Source organism: Octopus bimaculoides, chromosome 20 (genome assembly GCF_001194135.2).
Source record: "Octopus bimaculoides isolate UCB-OBI-ISO-001 chromosome 20, ASM119413v2, whole genome shotgun sequence".
NCBI lineage: Eukaryota > Metazoa > Mollusca > Cephalopoda > Octopoda > Octopodidae > Octopus > Octopus bimaculoides.
In genome coordinates, this window is record NC_069000.1 from 22,036,470 (window position 1) to 22,050,177 (window position 13,708).

At 38.8% G+C, this 13,708-nt stretch overlaps 1 protein-coding gene across 1 annotated transcript in view; it reads right to left on the reverse strand.

The window, feature by feature from the left end:
* Positions 1-1,112: 1,112 nt before the first annotated feature.
* Positions 1,113-13,708, reverse strand: part of LOC106882290 (glyoxylate reductase/hydroxypyruvate reductase) — a 14,162-nt gene continuing 1,566 nt past the window's right edge. The window contains exons 2-4 of the mRNA XM_014932910.2: positions 12,416-12,590; positions 5,563-5,741; positions 1,113-1,543 (exon numbers count right to left, since the gene is read on the reverse strand). Coding sequence (XP_014788396.1) covers positions 1,290-1,543; positions 5,563-5,741; positions 12,416-12,590 — 608 coding nt within the window. The 3' untranslated portion in view covers positions 1,113-1,289. The remainder of the gene's footprint in view (positions 1,544-5,562; positions 5,742-12,415; positions 12,591-13,708) is intronic.

Sequence of the window (13,708 nt, forward strand, 5' to 3'; positions counted from 1 at the left end):
CCTTTCATCCTTTCAAAATTGATAACATAGAGCACCAGTCAAATACTGGGATTAATAGTATCAGTTTAACTCCTCCTTTTAAAAATTACTGACCTTCTGCCTAAATTAGAAACAATTATTATTTAACTTCGTCTTTTTCCTTTCAGAGTTGTTGAAATAAGTACCAGTTACATACTGGAGTTGATTTCTATTTGATCATGCCACCATACACATGCAAGAGAACAATGATAGCTGAAATATGGGCTAAAATCACCTGCTAAGAGCCATCATTGCCAAATATGGAGACTGATATGCTGTGACTGTTTTCTCATTACAGAACTGACAAGGTGTTGAATGCTAAGCACTGCTACTGTAATATGTAGTGTAAACATTCAAACACCATCTCTGTCTTCCTGAATCCTGCTGCATTTCACTGAGAGATTTTAGTCCTTCAAAGTTGCCAGGTGTATCAATTGACCTGTGGTTTTTGGCTGTAAATTTTGCTCTGAAAAATTCAGAAAATACAGTCTGTGTGGGAAAAATGAAAAGTTAGTTAATCTCTGTTGCTGGTGACAAGTACTTCATAATAGTTCTTATTTATATAGTTAGGGAGACTGCAATACTGATTACATAATTGTGCACCTGCTAACATTATTGAGCAAAACAGGAGTTAAATGTATATGGCAGGTATATATACAAGTGTTTAATGTCTGTTTTCCATGCTGACATGGGCTGGATGGCTTGACAGGAGCAGGTGAGGTCAGGGGCTGCACCAGGCTCCATAGTCTGTTTTGGCTTTGTTTCTGCAGCTGGATACCCTTCCTAATGCCAACTACTTTACAGAGTCTAGTGGGTGCTTTTTATGTGGCACCATCACCAGTGCTTTTTACATGACACCAGCATCCACACCAGTGCTTTTTATGTGGCACCTTGGTTTTAGGATCTCAGTTCTGTTGTGATGGGTGGGCCTTCTCGAGCACAGCAATGTGCTACATATCTCAGTCCTCTGACAAAAATGCATATGTTGTTCAAGTCCTTTAAGTTAGCTGATTTCTCTTTTCTACCTAAAAATTGCTGCTTTTGTCTACTATGATTTAATTTACAAAGAAAAAAATACAATAAAAACGAAGAAAAAACTCATTGTTTATTAATGATTAATAGATTTTTATCAACGATTAAAGATTTTTATTGATGTTGTCATTGCCAGTGTTACCTTCTTTTGGTTGTTGATACCCTCCTCTTCTTCCTCCTTTACTGATTTAAAACCATCATTATACAGGTGTTCCTAGCAGATGGAAATGTCTCTCATTCTAGTCTAGTATCACTTCAGATACCATAGGTTCATCATGAAGACCTTGCTCCATATTTTTGAAGGCTGTCTCGCAAATTTCTTTCCTCATGGTGACTGTGTTTGTAGCACAGTGTGGTGTAATGATAACATTTGGGAAGTTGTAAAGCTTGTGGTCTGCAGGCAAGGGTTCAGGTGTAGTGACATCCAGGGCAGCTCCTGCAATCCTTCCTGATTCCAATGCATCAACAAGAGCACTTTGGTCAACGATGTCTCCTAAATTGGAAGAATAAAAAAAGAAAGAGGCAGTGATAGTGCGACAGAAATAGAAATATATATACATACACACACACAAAGGGGCTTGATGTGAGTTGTCTCGCTTGTCTATGACTTACTTTCAGGGACATTGATAATATATTCTCTTACACCTAAAAAAACGCAGCCACTCAACGAACTAACTAACAGTATACACATCTTGTGTATGTCTGTTTGATTTTGTTGTTATATATATATATGTAAATATATATCAAAACAGGAAGTTGGAAAAAATTTTCGGTGTTATTTATTCATCATTACACATTTTTCATTTCCTATTAGAAATTCTTCAGAGAATCAAATAATACAATTACATCAACTACATTCTGGATTGTAATACTGGAATAAGATGATGTGCTTCAAGAGGATACAGCTTGGATTTTTCCCTCCCTACATTATATGTGTGTGTGTGTGTGTTTGTGTGCATATGTGTATTTATATCATTATCATCATCATCATTTAACATGTGTATTCTATGTTGGCTTGAGTTGGACAGCTTGATAGGAACTGGCAAGACCAGGAGCTGCACCAGGTTCCCTAGTCTGTTTTGGCTTGGTTTTTACTGCTGGATGCCCTTCCTAATGCCAGCCACTTTGCAGAGTGTACTGGGTGCTTTTTACGTGGTACCATGATCAGTGATTTTTATGTGGCACCAGAACCCACACCAATGCTTTGGTAGATATATGTATGCATATAGAAGCATTTATGTATATATATATACATGTGTGTATGTATGTATCTATTTATATATTAGGTTGAGTAAAAAGTAAGCAACGTTTTGAAACATGAAATTCATCACAATATATTTCAACAATGTGGAAATTTTATTCATCAAAGTAAGTACCATTACAATCAACAGATTTTTGCCAATGAGTTACAAGTTTGTTTATTCCAGTAACATAAAAATCTGGAGTTCTGGAACTGATGAACACTTTGAATGCACTTACAGCATTGGTTTGATTTTTGAACTCTTCTCGCAGGGAGCCATCAAGGTGCTTCAAAAAGTGGTAGTCGGTAGGAGAAAGGTCTGGGGAATAAGCTGGGTGGAGAAGAACTTTGTAGTCAAGTTCCCTCAACTTCTGGAGCATCATTTAGTGAAACGTATAGTCGAGCATTGTCATGAAGAATGATTGGCCCTCTTCTGTTGACCAGTCTGGGATGGAGGAGTAGCAGTTTTTTGTCATTTTGGCAATATGTTTCTGCAGTAATGGTTTTTCCAGGTTTTAAGAAATTATAGTGGATGAGTCCAGCAGTACACCACCAAACAGTTACCATAACCTTCTTTTTGAAGAGCTCGGATTTAGGGTAGGTTTTTGGTCCAACCACTGTGAAGAACGTTTTTTTATTATTGTACAGAATCCACAAATTATAATATGGCCGAGAAATGGATCAGTCTGTTTACAGAGAAGCAACAAACAAATTACATATCTGCGCATTTTCTGATTTTCATTCAAATTGTGTGGTACCCATTTGTCAAGATTTTTTGATTTTCTGATCACATGCAAATGGCTGCAGGTAGTTTTCTGGCTAACTTGAAGTTCTGCCTGTTTTCAAGTAGTTTCACATGGATCTTTCAATGACAGATGGGCGTCCACTATGCTTGAGATCTTCAAGCCTCAGGTCTCCACTACGAAATTGTTTAAACCATTTTTGAGCTGACCATTCACTGGTCATTTCCTCATCAAATGTTTCATTGATATCGCAAGCAGTTTCAGCTGCTTTACGTCCTTTTTAGAAGTTGAATAGCAAATTTTCTCAAATATCACGCTTTGACGGGTCCATTTCAGATGATTGTAACAACGGTGAAAAAAATACCAATGTTAACTTATTGATGCATTTGGGCAAGTCTAAATCTGTATTATCAGACAATTGCAAAATTCCAGTACAAATTCCTTTTACTCAACCTGATATATATGTATATATGCACATATATGTACACACACATAAGGTTTGTTCAAAAAGAAACTGAACATTTAAAACAGACTGTTACAATGTACTTGTGGCTGCAGTTCTGCATATGAATAACCTTTGTGCTTCAGTGTATTAATCACCTTGTGTTGATGGAGAGAGAGATAGGTTGATAGATATGGTAGAAGTAGGAATTAAGTTCTGACAGGGCCCAGCTACTCATATGGAATGATTCAGTGAATAGGAGGGAGGGTATTGAAGAGATGAGAGGATCATGTAGATCTAATACTATACCTAGTTACAAAAGTAGTAAGGGACAGTAAAACAGGAGAGAGTGTGAATGAGGAGACAGTGAGAAATAAAGAGATTTGCTCTCATTTTAATGTTTGTTTTACATTCCTGTATAATGAGGCAGATCTTTTCCAGTACTGTATGTCACTGCAGACTTCTCTCATGCTCCGACACAATCTTCTCTCTCGTGAGTACAATCTTTTCTCTTGCCAATACAATTTTTTTCTCTTACATACCGCATCTGATTTCTCTTCTATTCAGTCTTTCTCTCAGTTCATTAATGCATATTCATTCATGTATTCCAACATTGTACCAGTGGAGCATGCTCACTTTTGCAAATCTTCTGTACTCTAGGTGTGCGTCTCACTGCAGCATTGCACTTCATACTCAAGTGTTATATAACTTTCCCTTCACTCTAAAAGAGAAATTGTTTGTAGCCACCAGATGTAGAAACTGATTGAACTTTGTAACCTGTTCTTACTCTGGTCAGCAAGCTGGTGGAATTATTAGCACACCGAGCAAAATGCTTTGCAGCATTTTGTCTGTCTTTATGTTCTGAATTCAAATGCCACTGAGGTCAACTCTGCCTCTCATTCTTTCAAGGTTGATAGAATAAGTATCAGTTGAGTACTGGGCTTCATGTAATTGACTTATCTCCCACCCCCAAATGGCTGACCTCGTGCCAAAATTTGAAATCATTATTTTTACAGAACACACACCTCCACTGGTAATTAGCTCTTAGGTCACCTAGGTAAGAAAAGGTATCAAGTACTTCTTGGGAGTCATTTGAGAGAATCTATTTCATGTATAAACTTAGTGTTTGTTGTTCTTGTTTAGCTGTCACATATGAAGTCTACCTTCTCCATTAGCCTGTCTGTAATTCTACTACACCCCTGTAGTTTACAACTGATGCTCTGTATGATACTTTTGTCCATCTCCTTTCTACATCTCAAACACGAACATTTTATCTCATGTCCTCAGGAACCACTCTTCTTTTGTATTTCAGTGTTCAATTAAGGATAAAAGGACAATGCGACCAAGAGATCTTGTGTGTAATTGCTTTTTTATTCCCCAGACCTTTCTCCTACTGATTTCCACTTTTAGTCTTTGCTAAGTTTACTTTCATTAAGTTTCCATCTACCAAATGTTACACAAAAGACATTGGACAAGTCAACACTACAACAGAAGACATTTACCCAAGTTGCTGCACAGTGGGGTCAAACCTGAAACCATGCAGTTGCAGACCAACCTCTCAACCACACACAGCAAACATTTATGAATAACATTCTCACAGTTGTCTTTTACTGTATAAAAATGAAGAAGGGCAGCGAGATGGCATAATTGTTAGTATGCCGGGGAAAATGCTTAGCGACATTTTGTCCATCTTTATGATCTGAATTCAAATTTTGCTGTCAACTTAATTGCTGATCCAACACATTATTTACAATACCACCATCACCACACTACTACTACTATTACTCATTAGTATTAAGGCAGGTCAATGTCTCTCATTAGGTCATTTCATTCTGTGTTCTCTAATTCAGTGTTAAAGAAACCAAGACATGAAATCCTTGAAACTTCCTATAACTATATACCAGTAATTAACCCTTTAACTGCCAGTCCAATATCATTAAATTCTTCACAATCCTACCATTCCTTCTTTTCAAAGATCATCACTTCATATCTTCAAGTTCCAATATCAAATCAGACGTTTTATTACTTGTCTATTTTTGTTTGTCATACATCCATAATTATTAGTGACAAGAAATTGAAGTACCTACCTCTGGCAATATTGATTAAAGTTGCAGTCTTCTTCATTACGTCCAGTTCCTTGTGACTAATCAAATGATATGTTTGTGGTGTCAAAGCACAGGTAGTCACAACATAGTCACACAATGGTAACATGTCCATCAAGCTACTATAAAACTGAGCATCCACTTTTGCTTCTTCTTCTTTGGACCTGTAGAAGAAACTGAGTCTCTGTAATGTGTGTTTGAAGCATAATATTTTGTTCTTATCATTTTGCATCTAATTTTAGTATTATAACTGATGACGGATTTACTTCTGGAATAAGAGTGGTGTTTGCAGTTAGGAGCACTTTCCAGTGCAAAGACTCTGGTAAAATTCAAATATGGAACTTGTGTTGTCAAGTAGGCAGACACTTGAGTCAAAGATACAATTCTTGCATAAGCACATACTTCAATAATGTGAGACAATGCGACCAAGAGATCTTGTGTGTTATTGCTTGCTCTGTTATGAACTACAGCCAAATTTCTGTCACTGTAGTATCTTAAAAGGGAAAGGACAGACTTGATAATGTAACTATCAACATACTGTCTGAATAAGAGATGGATTATTTTTGTTCTGATGTCTGCAGAACTAGAGCTGACCTGAGATTAAACAATTGCTCAATAACTGTATAGTTTGAACTCAGTCGTGTAGTCGCTAGTTCATGATGTTAACCTCATATTCATCGAGGCTGATACAGAAGAAATTATTTTAATTTTATATTTGTTGTTTTTTAAAACAGGCTGAAAGAATGACAAGCATCGTTTGGGCGTTTTTACCCATAAGTTTCTATAATTGTTGTTGTTCAGCTTCCGGTTATTCTGAACACCCTCATGTTCAAACGTTTTCTGTCTGTGACCGTTCTGGCCAGTAACGTCCAATATTGGACCATGAAACCCAATAACTAACTCCTAAAACATTATGTTTTTGAAATAAAACATTTAATTTGTGTTTGTATAAAGCAAAAAATGCTAATGAGCTAAAAAAAAATGTTAAAGCTTCCTACTTGGGGGGGGGGGGAATCACGATAAACACAAGTATATGTTATTAGTTCCTATGTATGTTTCATTGTGGTCGTTTAGAGCTCAGAATTGACTGTTCAAAGCGCAGTTAAATGCAATGGATCAAGAGGGAAACACTTTAATGCATTTTATTACAGTACTCATAAAGTTTACGAGAATGAAAAAGAAAAAACAAACAATTCGAATTTTATTTCTGTTAAATCTTTCTGTTCGTAATTGTTTGAAAATTGTTTAAAAAGTTTACCTTAAATCAAAATTTATTGTTCAAGGGAAGTAACTTCCAGCCAACTTCATCCAAGGGAAATAACTGTATTCTAATATTTTTTTTTTTTTTCGATTATATCCATACAGAAACACCTCTTAAACATTTTATTAGTATGTGTTCCTGGATGGCTAATATGTGCCTTCAACGCTCTATTCATTTCTGCAAATACATCTCTGTAATTTTCTTTTTCGTTTCGTGTTCATATTGGCAGGTCTAATAAAAATAAACCACTGCGCCTTTGCCATAAAAAAAGGCATTTTAAAAGAAAGCAACATAATATATATGCCTTATAAATATATTTTTACTGAAAATTCTCTGAAGGATTATTTATATCCAGAGACAATTAACTATGAGGGAACATTTTATTAAGATTGTTTGAATATTTTATTGTGGGTTTTCCGAATGGCGTGTTCTATGTTGTGGTGTTATGCATGGCAAGCAATGAAGTTAAGACAGGTTCTGAATACATGTTATATTTATATCAACTTGAGTGGTACAAAGGCGAATGTATGGAATAACAGGGTAGATATATACAAACGTGTTATTTTATCTAAAGGCTGCTAATATAGAACTCGCCGTTGCAAGTCCGAAACATCAGGTTAGCTGTGTGTGACCGCACATGTCGGGCGGTCAGGTGAAGAGCTAATGTGCCAGAATAAGCCAGGCAAGAAGAGGAAGAGAGAGTATTTCGCGGTACTTCGCTTTTTATATCAACCGACGGTAATGCCACCTGTCGGCATTCCTACTGGAAGTTGCAACATCTTTCAGAACATCCTATAGCGAAGTAGGAAACGCAACTCTCGTTTAATCCCCTTTCTCTCCAGTAGGATTCGTTACAGATACTCCTGTTTCCGACGACCAGTCGAAAAAGTTAACACTCTGTAGTGGAGGACTGGAAAGAAAGCCGAGCTAAGGTACAAGTGTTTACTACTAAGCAGAAAATGTAGCAACATAACAATTTCAAAGAACAAAATGAAAGCACATGCGAAGTGGAACAACAAAACAGTTCAAAAGTTGATGCACGAAAAGGAAGTTTAAATATACAATCTTGCACAGTTTTTTGTTCAGTGTACACAACGACAGTTACGAGTCGTCGTGACGAGTGTTGATGATGGGAAAGGTGCATGCGCTTTGGAAGGTGGTGATTGCATGGGTGCAGTACTTGTAGTTTGTTGCGGTTTGTATTGGAGGGGAATGTTTGGCTCTGGAGTGAGGGCCTCAGAAAAAGCGCGCTTCATCCTGTCGATAGACACTGTTTCTTTTCTACCATGAATCTCTATGGTGAGGAGTTTGTGTGTTTGTGCAAGGACACGATAGGGCTCTTTATATGGTTGTGTGAGAGGACCACTCACAGAGTCATCCTTAAGGAACACATGAGTCCAAGTAGCAATGTCTGCTGGAACAGCAGCAGGAGCAGTCTGATGTCGAGAAGACATCGGTGGAAGATCCGTGGAGTAAGTTTGCAGTCTATGTACATAAGATGCAGGATCTTGAGCAGATAAGTCCACAAGTGCCAACATTTCGCCTGGTAGAGGTAATGGTGAACCGTAGAGAAGCTCAGCAGGAGAGTATCCTAAATCCTCTTTCACTGATGAGCGACAACCCAATAGAACAACAGGCAGGTATTCGCTCCATCGACGAAGACCAGGATAGACATGCAACGACGCCTTTAATTAACAGTGGAACCGTTCCACCATGCCATTCGGGACTGGATGATAACTAGTCGTCCGGATATGGCGAACTTCTAAGACGCTTGAAAGTTGTTGGAAAAGCTGGTATTTGAATTGCCTCCCCCACTCAGTAGCAATCTTTAATTGAACACCAAAACGTGAAATCCAACCTGATATGAGGACATGCGCCACTGATTCTGCACTGATATTGACTAGAGGGATGACTTCAGGCCAACGTGAAAAGCGGCCGATGCATGTAAGTATATAAGTGGATCCTCGACTAACTGGCCAAGGACCAACCAAGTCAATATGGATGTGTTGGAAACGAGCGTTCGGATTTTCGAAGATGCCGAGAGCTTCACGAACATATCTGTATACTTTAAGCGCTGGCATTGCAGACAAGAACGCGACCAAGCGGTAATATTCTGTTGCATATTTGGCCAGAAAAAACGAGCCGTAATAAGTTTTACTGAAGCCGCTACGCCAGCATGCGACAAAGTGTGCAAAGTGCTAAAAATAATTTGATGATGAGATTCAAGAACGAAAGGCCGAGGTGAACCTGTAGAAACATCACATAACATATCTGTCAGCAGTCGACAAAGGCAGGTGGTTGAATTTACAATTTTCAAACTCAGCAGATGAAGCTAAAGAAATTTGGTTAGCAGCTAATGCGATCAAGTCAATCAAAGACGTAGATGACAACAAACAGATTGGTTGACGCGATAAACCATCAGCAACTACATTACGAGAGCCGGAGATATACTGGATATTGCTAGAAAATTGCGAGATAAAATCAAGATGCCGTGTCTCTCTAGGCGAGTATTTGAATGTAAGGCGAAAGTAAGAGGTTTATGACCCGTAAATATAGTGAAATCTCTTCCCTTGAGAAAATTACAGAAGTATTTATCAACTAGGTAAATCACTAACAGTTCTCCGCGGAAAGTGCTATAGCGTGTCTCGGTTGGCTTGAGCTGGCGAGAATAGAATGCCAAACGTTGCAGACTTCCTTGAGATTGCTGTAAAATATCATGATGCTGGTGTGATGGAACAGCATCGAAGGAAAACATTGAAGAAAGAATAGGGATGTAGTTTACATTATTTATTTGATCACAGCTGCATTTACTTTGTTGGATACTTGAAACAAATATGCCGCTACATAAAGTTGCCAACTACTTCGAGTCGGCGAAGTAAAAACAGAGGAAAGAGAAAGTTGATGTGACAAGATAGTACAAAGCCCTATTTTGTGTCTGTGTGTGCGTTTGTCATTCTGTTGTGTTGTTTTTCTATCTTGTCTATTCGTGGTCTGCAACTGCTACTGTCTTGTCTCTCTCAGATCACTCTGTTGACCGTCTGCTCACTGCTGGCTAACTGGCGTGTGTCTATGGGAGCTCGTATTTATAATGGCCTCTTCGAGCTAGAAGGATGGATATACCATTATAAAAGTGGCTTCTACCTATTTAGGTCACCTGTTGTCCATCTGAACTCTCTGTGACACAACCCAGGTCGGAGGTCAAGCGGAAACTCATCCATCAATTTGACAGGACAAAGAAATTTTTCCTGCCAGGTGAACCAATAGCAGTATATCAGGTGAGCGAAAATTCTTAGATTCGGTTTCGAATCTCATCTAGGAAAATAAAATGTAGTTTTCCCATATAGATAAATTATCATTTTCCAGCACGGTATGCATTCTTACTTTACATTCTCTATTTTCATGTTTCCAATATGTTTTTTCACCATATATTCTATCTATCCTATAAGCAAAGTTAAGATCATTAACTAATTTCAAATCACCTCTGCTAGTTCCCACTTGATAGACCATTGTAATGGGTTGGCTACACATAAAAATATTGTCGAATGAATAAAGAAATTTTAAATGAGTTAAGAAATTACTTTACCCCTTCTTATTAGTTTCTCTAATAATATAATAGATAGGTTGGTTGAAACAATTATATACCAAGGGGACAATTCATCTGTTTTTCGGTGAAATTGTCTTGCAGCAAAATTTCCTATGCGGCGAACTTTCCTATGGCCCAAAATCCTGAGGCGAATTTTCCTGCGGCAAACTTACCGGATACGGTAACAGCAATATGCTGAATCTTGGTAAAGCACCTGGTAAAGACAGACTTTACGCAAATTTCTTGCGCTTTGGCAGTGGTTATATCATACGGTAGCTTCACGAGCTTATTAACCTAGTCTGAAGGGATGGTGCTGTCCCTAAGGACTGGAAGGATTCACTTATCCATTCCCTTTATAAAGCAAAGGGAGTCAAAATAATGTATGGCAACTGTAGTGGTTTTGCTTAACTGTCAGCTGCTGGCAAAGTCCTGGCAAGAATCCTTCTTTCTCGCCTGAATAAATATCTTGTAAATGACGTCCTATCTGAACCTCAGTGTGGCTTTCATTTTAGTAGAGGAGATGTAGGAGGCATGCTGTATGAGATATGAACTCTTACAAGCATCATGTAAGGGTCCTTGTACGCTTCCATCAAAGATGTCTGCGACAAGTTCTGAATGTTGGTAGATCCTTGTAGATAGTCTTGAGGGGTGTAAACATCCTGAGAAGTCTTGAGGAGTGTCGACATCCTAAGCATTGAAGCGATGGTGCACAAGCACCAAAAAGTTGGATTGGACACCTTGTTTGGATGACTGATTAGAGGACCCCTAAACAGATGCTGAGACTACGGTTCAAGGATTGTATAAAATCCTTGTTGAAGGATTGTAAGATGTGGAAAGTCAACAAAGGAAAGCAATGCTTGTCATCGCCACCAATGAAAGGAACTAGAAAAGGAAGAAATGAGAATTTTTGAAGAAACACGCATCTTGAATGCTGAACTTAAGCAAACTGTTAGAAAACACACCACCAGTGGAGTGAATGGGTAAAGTTTCGTCTGCAGATACTGCAGACGTGTACGTCTATCAAGACCTGGTCTCATTAGTCACAAGCGGATCCGCAAGTGTAAAGTACAATTTTGTTTGACTGCACATTTTCTTAGTGGTCAGTGACAGTCTTCCTGGGTCACGAGTGGACAACCACCATATATAGTATATGTGATTGATTTCCCCATGCCATCCAGGTTTATCTTATTTGAAAGATTTTAGAGGTCCTTAAATCAAGAAGTTATGTGGAGCAGAGCGGACCATCTATAAGAGGACCTTTACAAAACTATGCGATCAGCGAAAAATAACAGTCAAATCTCACTTGAAATACCTCCTACCATCATAGGTCTGCTCGATCAGGAATTGGCTAGACTCCCACAACAAAAACAATAACATTATGATGTCCCTTGTATTACACTCAAACAATGCATCCCAAAACTTTCTCTTGTTTTCACCAAACTCTTTAATATCTCACTCTCATTTGCAGGCATGCTTCAGTGTTATCCATTCAAAGAAAGGGACCCTAAGGATCAGCCAGCTTTTGTCTCATTGCTACCAATTCTAACATTTCTAAGATTGTAGAGACATCCGTTAATAATGACGTTGTCCATCATATTCAATCCCTCTTTCTTTTCTATCGCCCCTATAATAGCCTCTGAACTTCGGAGCTGGCTGGTCCCGTAGCCCCATCCACACTACCCACCCCCGTACCATTTGTCTCCCCACCTATTGTCACCTTTATTAAACCCCTTCTCTTTCCCTGCACTAACCACGATTTCCACTTCTTCATCTACAGAACATTAGCTATCTGGAATCTCCTCTCCATTCATATCTTTCCCGCAGCAGTTTAAACAGAACACAAACAATATCTATCTAACCAGTCTTCGAAAACCTACAAAAGTCATGGGTTTGTTCCTCTTCCACCAGACTCAGAAACTACTAAAAATCCATGCATCTATCCTTCAATTCACTTGTCTTAATGTCCCATACATAAATCTACTTCAAACACTCACTTTTGTCTCCTTTGATGATAAAACACCTTCATTTCAAAAGCATGAGCTCTGATTGCCAGCTTGTAGCCAATGGTTCCCATTCCAATTATTCCAATCGAATTTCCTGTGACGTCATGCGCCATAAGTTCTGGTGGGTACAAATTTTTTTTCAATGTCTTCGGAAAATATTCGACACCTGTATAAAGATATACATACATAGATACTTATATGTAAGATGTTCTAGATATGGAAGCAAGGTCTAGAATCAAAGGGCCTTAGAGTTAACCTAGCAAAAACCAAAGTCTTAGTAAGTAGGAAGGCAGACAAATCACAAATCCCTGCTCAATCTGTGGAAAAGGTGTAGGTAGAAACCCCATAAGATGCACTCAGTGCAAGCTTTGGACGCATAAAAGGTGCTGCAACATCAGAGGATGGTTAACAGGGAAAGTAACTTTTGTATGTAGAAGATGCACAGGTACGATAATCACTGAAAATGTGCAGAAAATAGACTCCATCAATTTCCAGGGAAGCAAGCTAGAGGTAGTAAATATCTAGGTGACCAAGTTAGTAGTGGAGGTGGATGCTCCGAGAGTGTAGTTGTGAGAATAAGATCAGGCTGGGCAAAGTTCAAAGAGTTCCTACCCCTGTTGGCAACAAAGGGCCTCTCTCTCAGAGTGAAAGGCAGATTGTTTGATGCCTGTGTGCGAACAGCTATGCTGCATGGCAGTGAAACATGGGCTATGACAGCCGTGGACATGCGTAAGATTGAAAGAAATGAAGCCAGTATGCTTCGCTGGATGTGCAACGTCAGTGTGCATGTTCAACAGAGTATAAACATCTTGAGAGAAAAGTTAGGCATAGGTGGAATCAAGTGTGGTGTGCAGGCATGGCCTGAATATCTCTGTCCTGGAGTTCAGGATGCTCCCTGGCACGAACGAGTCTTTTAGGATTCTCGTGTGTTCGGCAACGCATAACTTGCACCGTTTTGTCCCCTTAATGTAGGGGCCTGGGTTCTCGTGGGATGCACTGGGAATTTTATCAAACAGCATCTTTCCAATCATTTGTCCTCCTTCACAGTCCTGGAAAGGAGATACGTGACATCGCTGGCCAAACATATCTGGCAAATAAGAGATGAAAGGATACCATACTTGATTGCATGGAAAATACTCGAGAACCCAGGTCCCTATATCAACGGGATGAAACATTGCAAGCCATGCATTGCCAAACGCACGAGAATCCTAAAAGACTCGATTGTGCCAGGGAGCATCCCACAAACTAACATGTTTTTTTTATAATAATTATTTAGCATTCGTT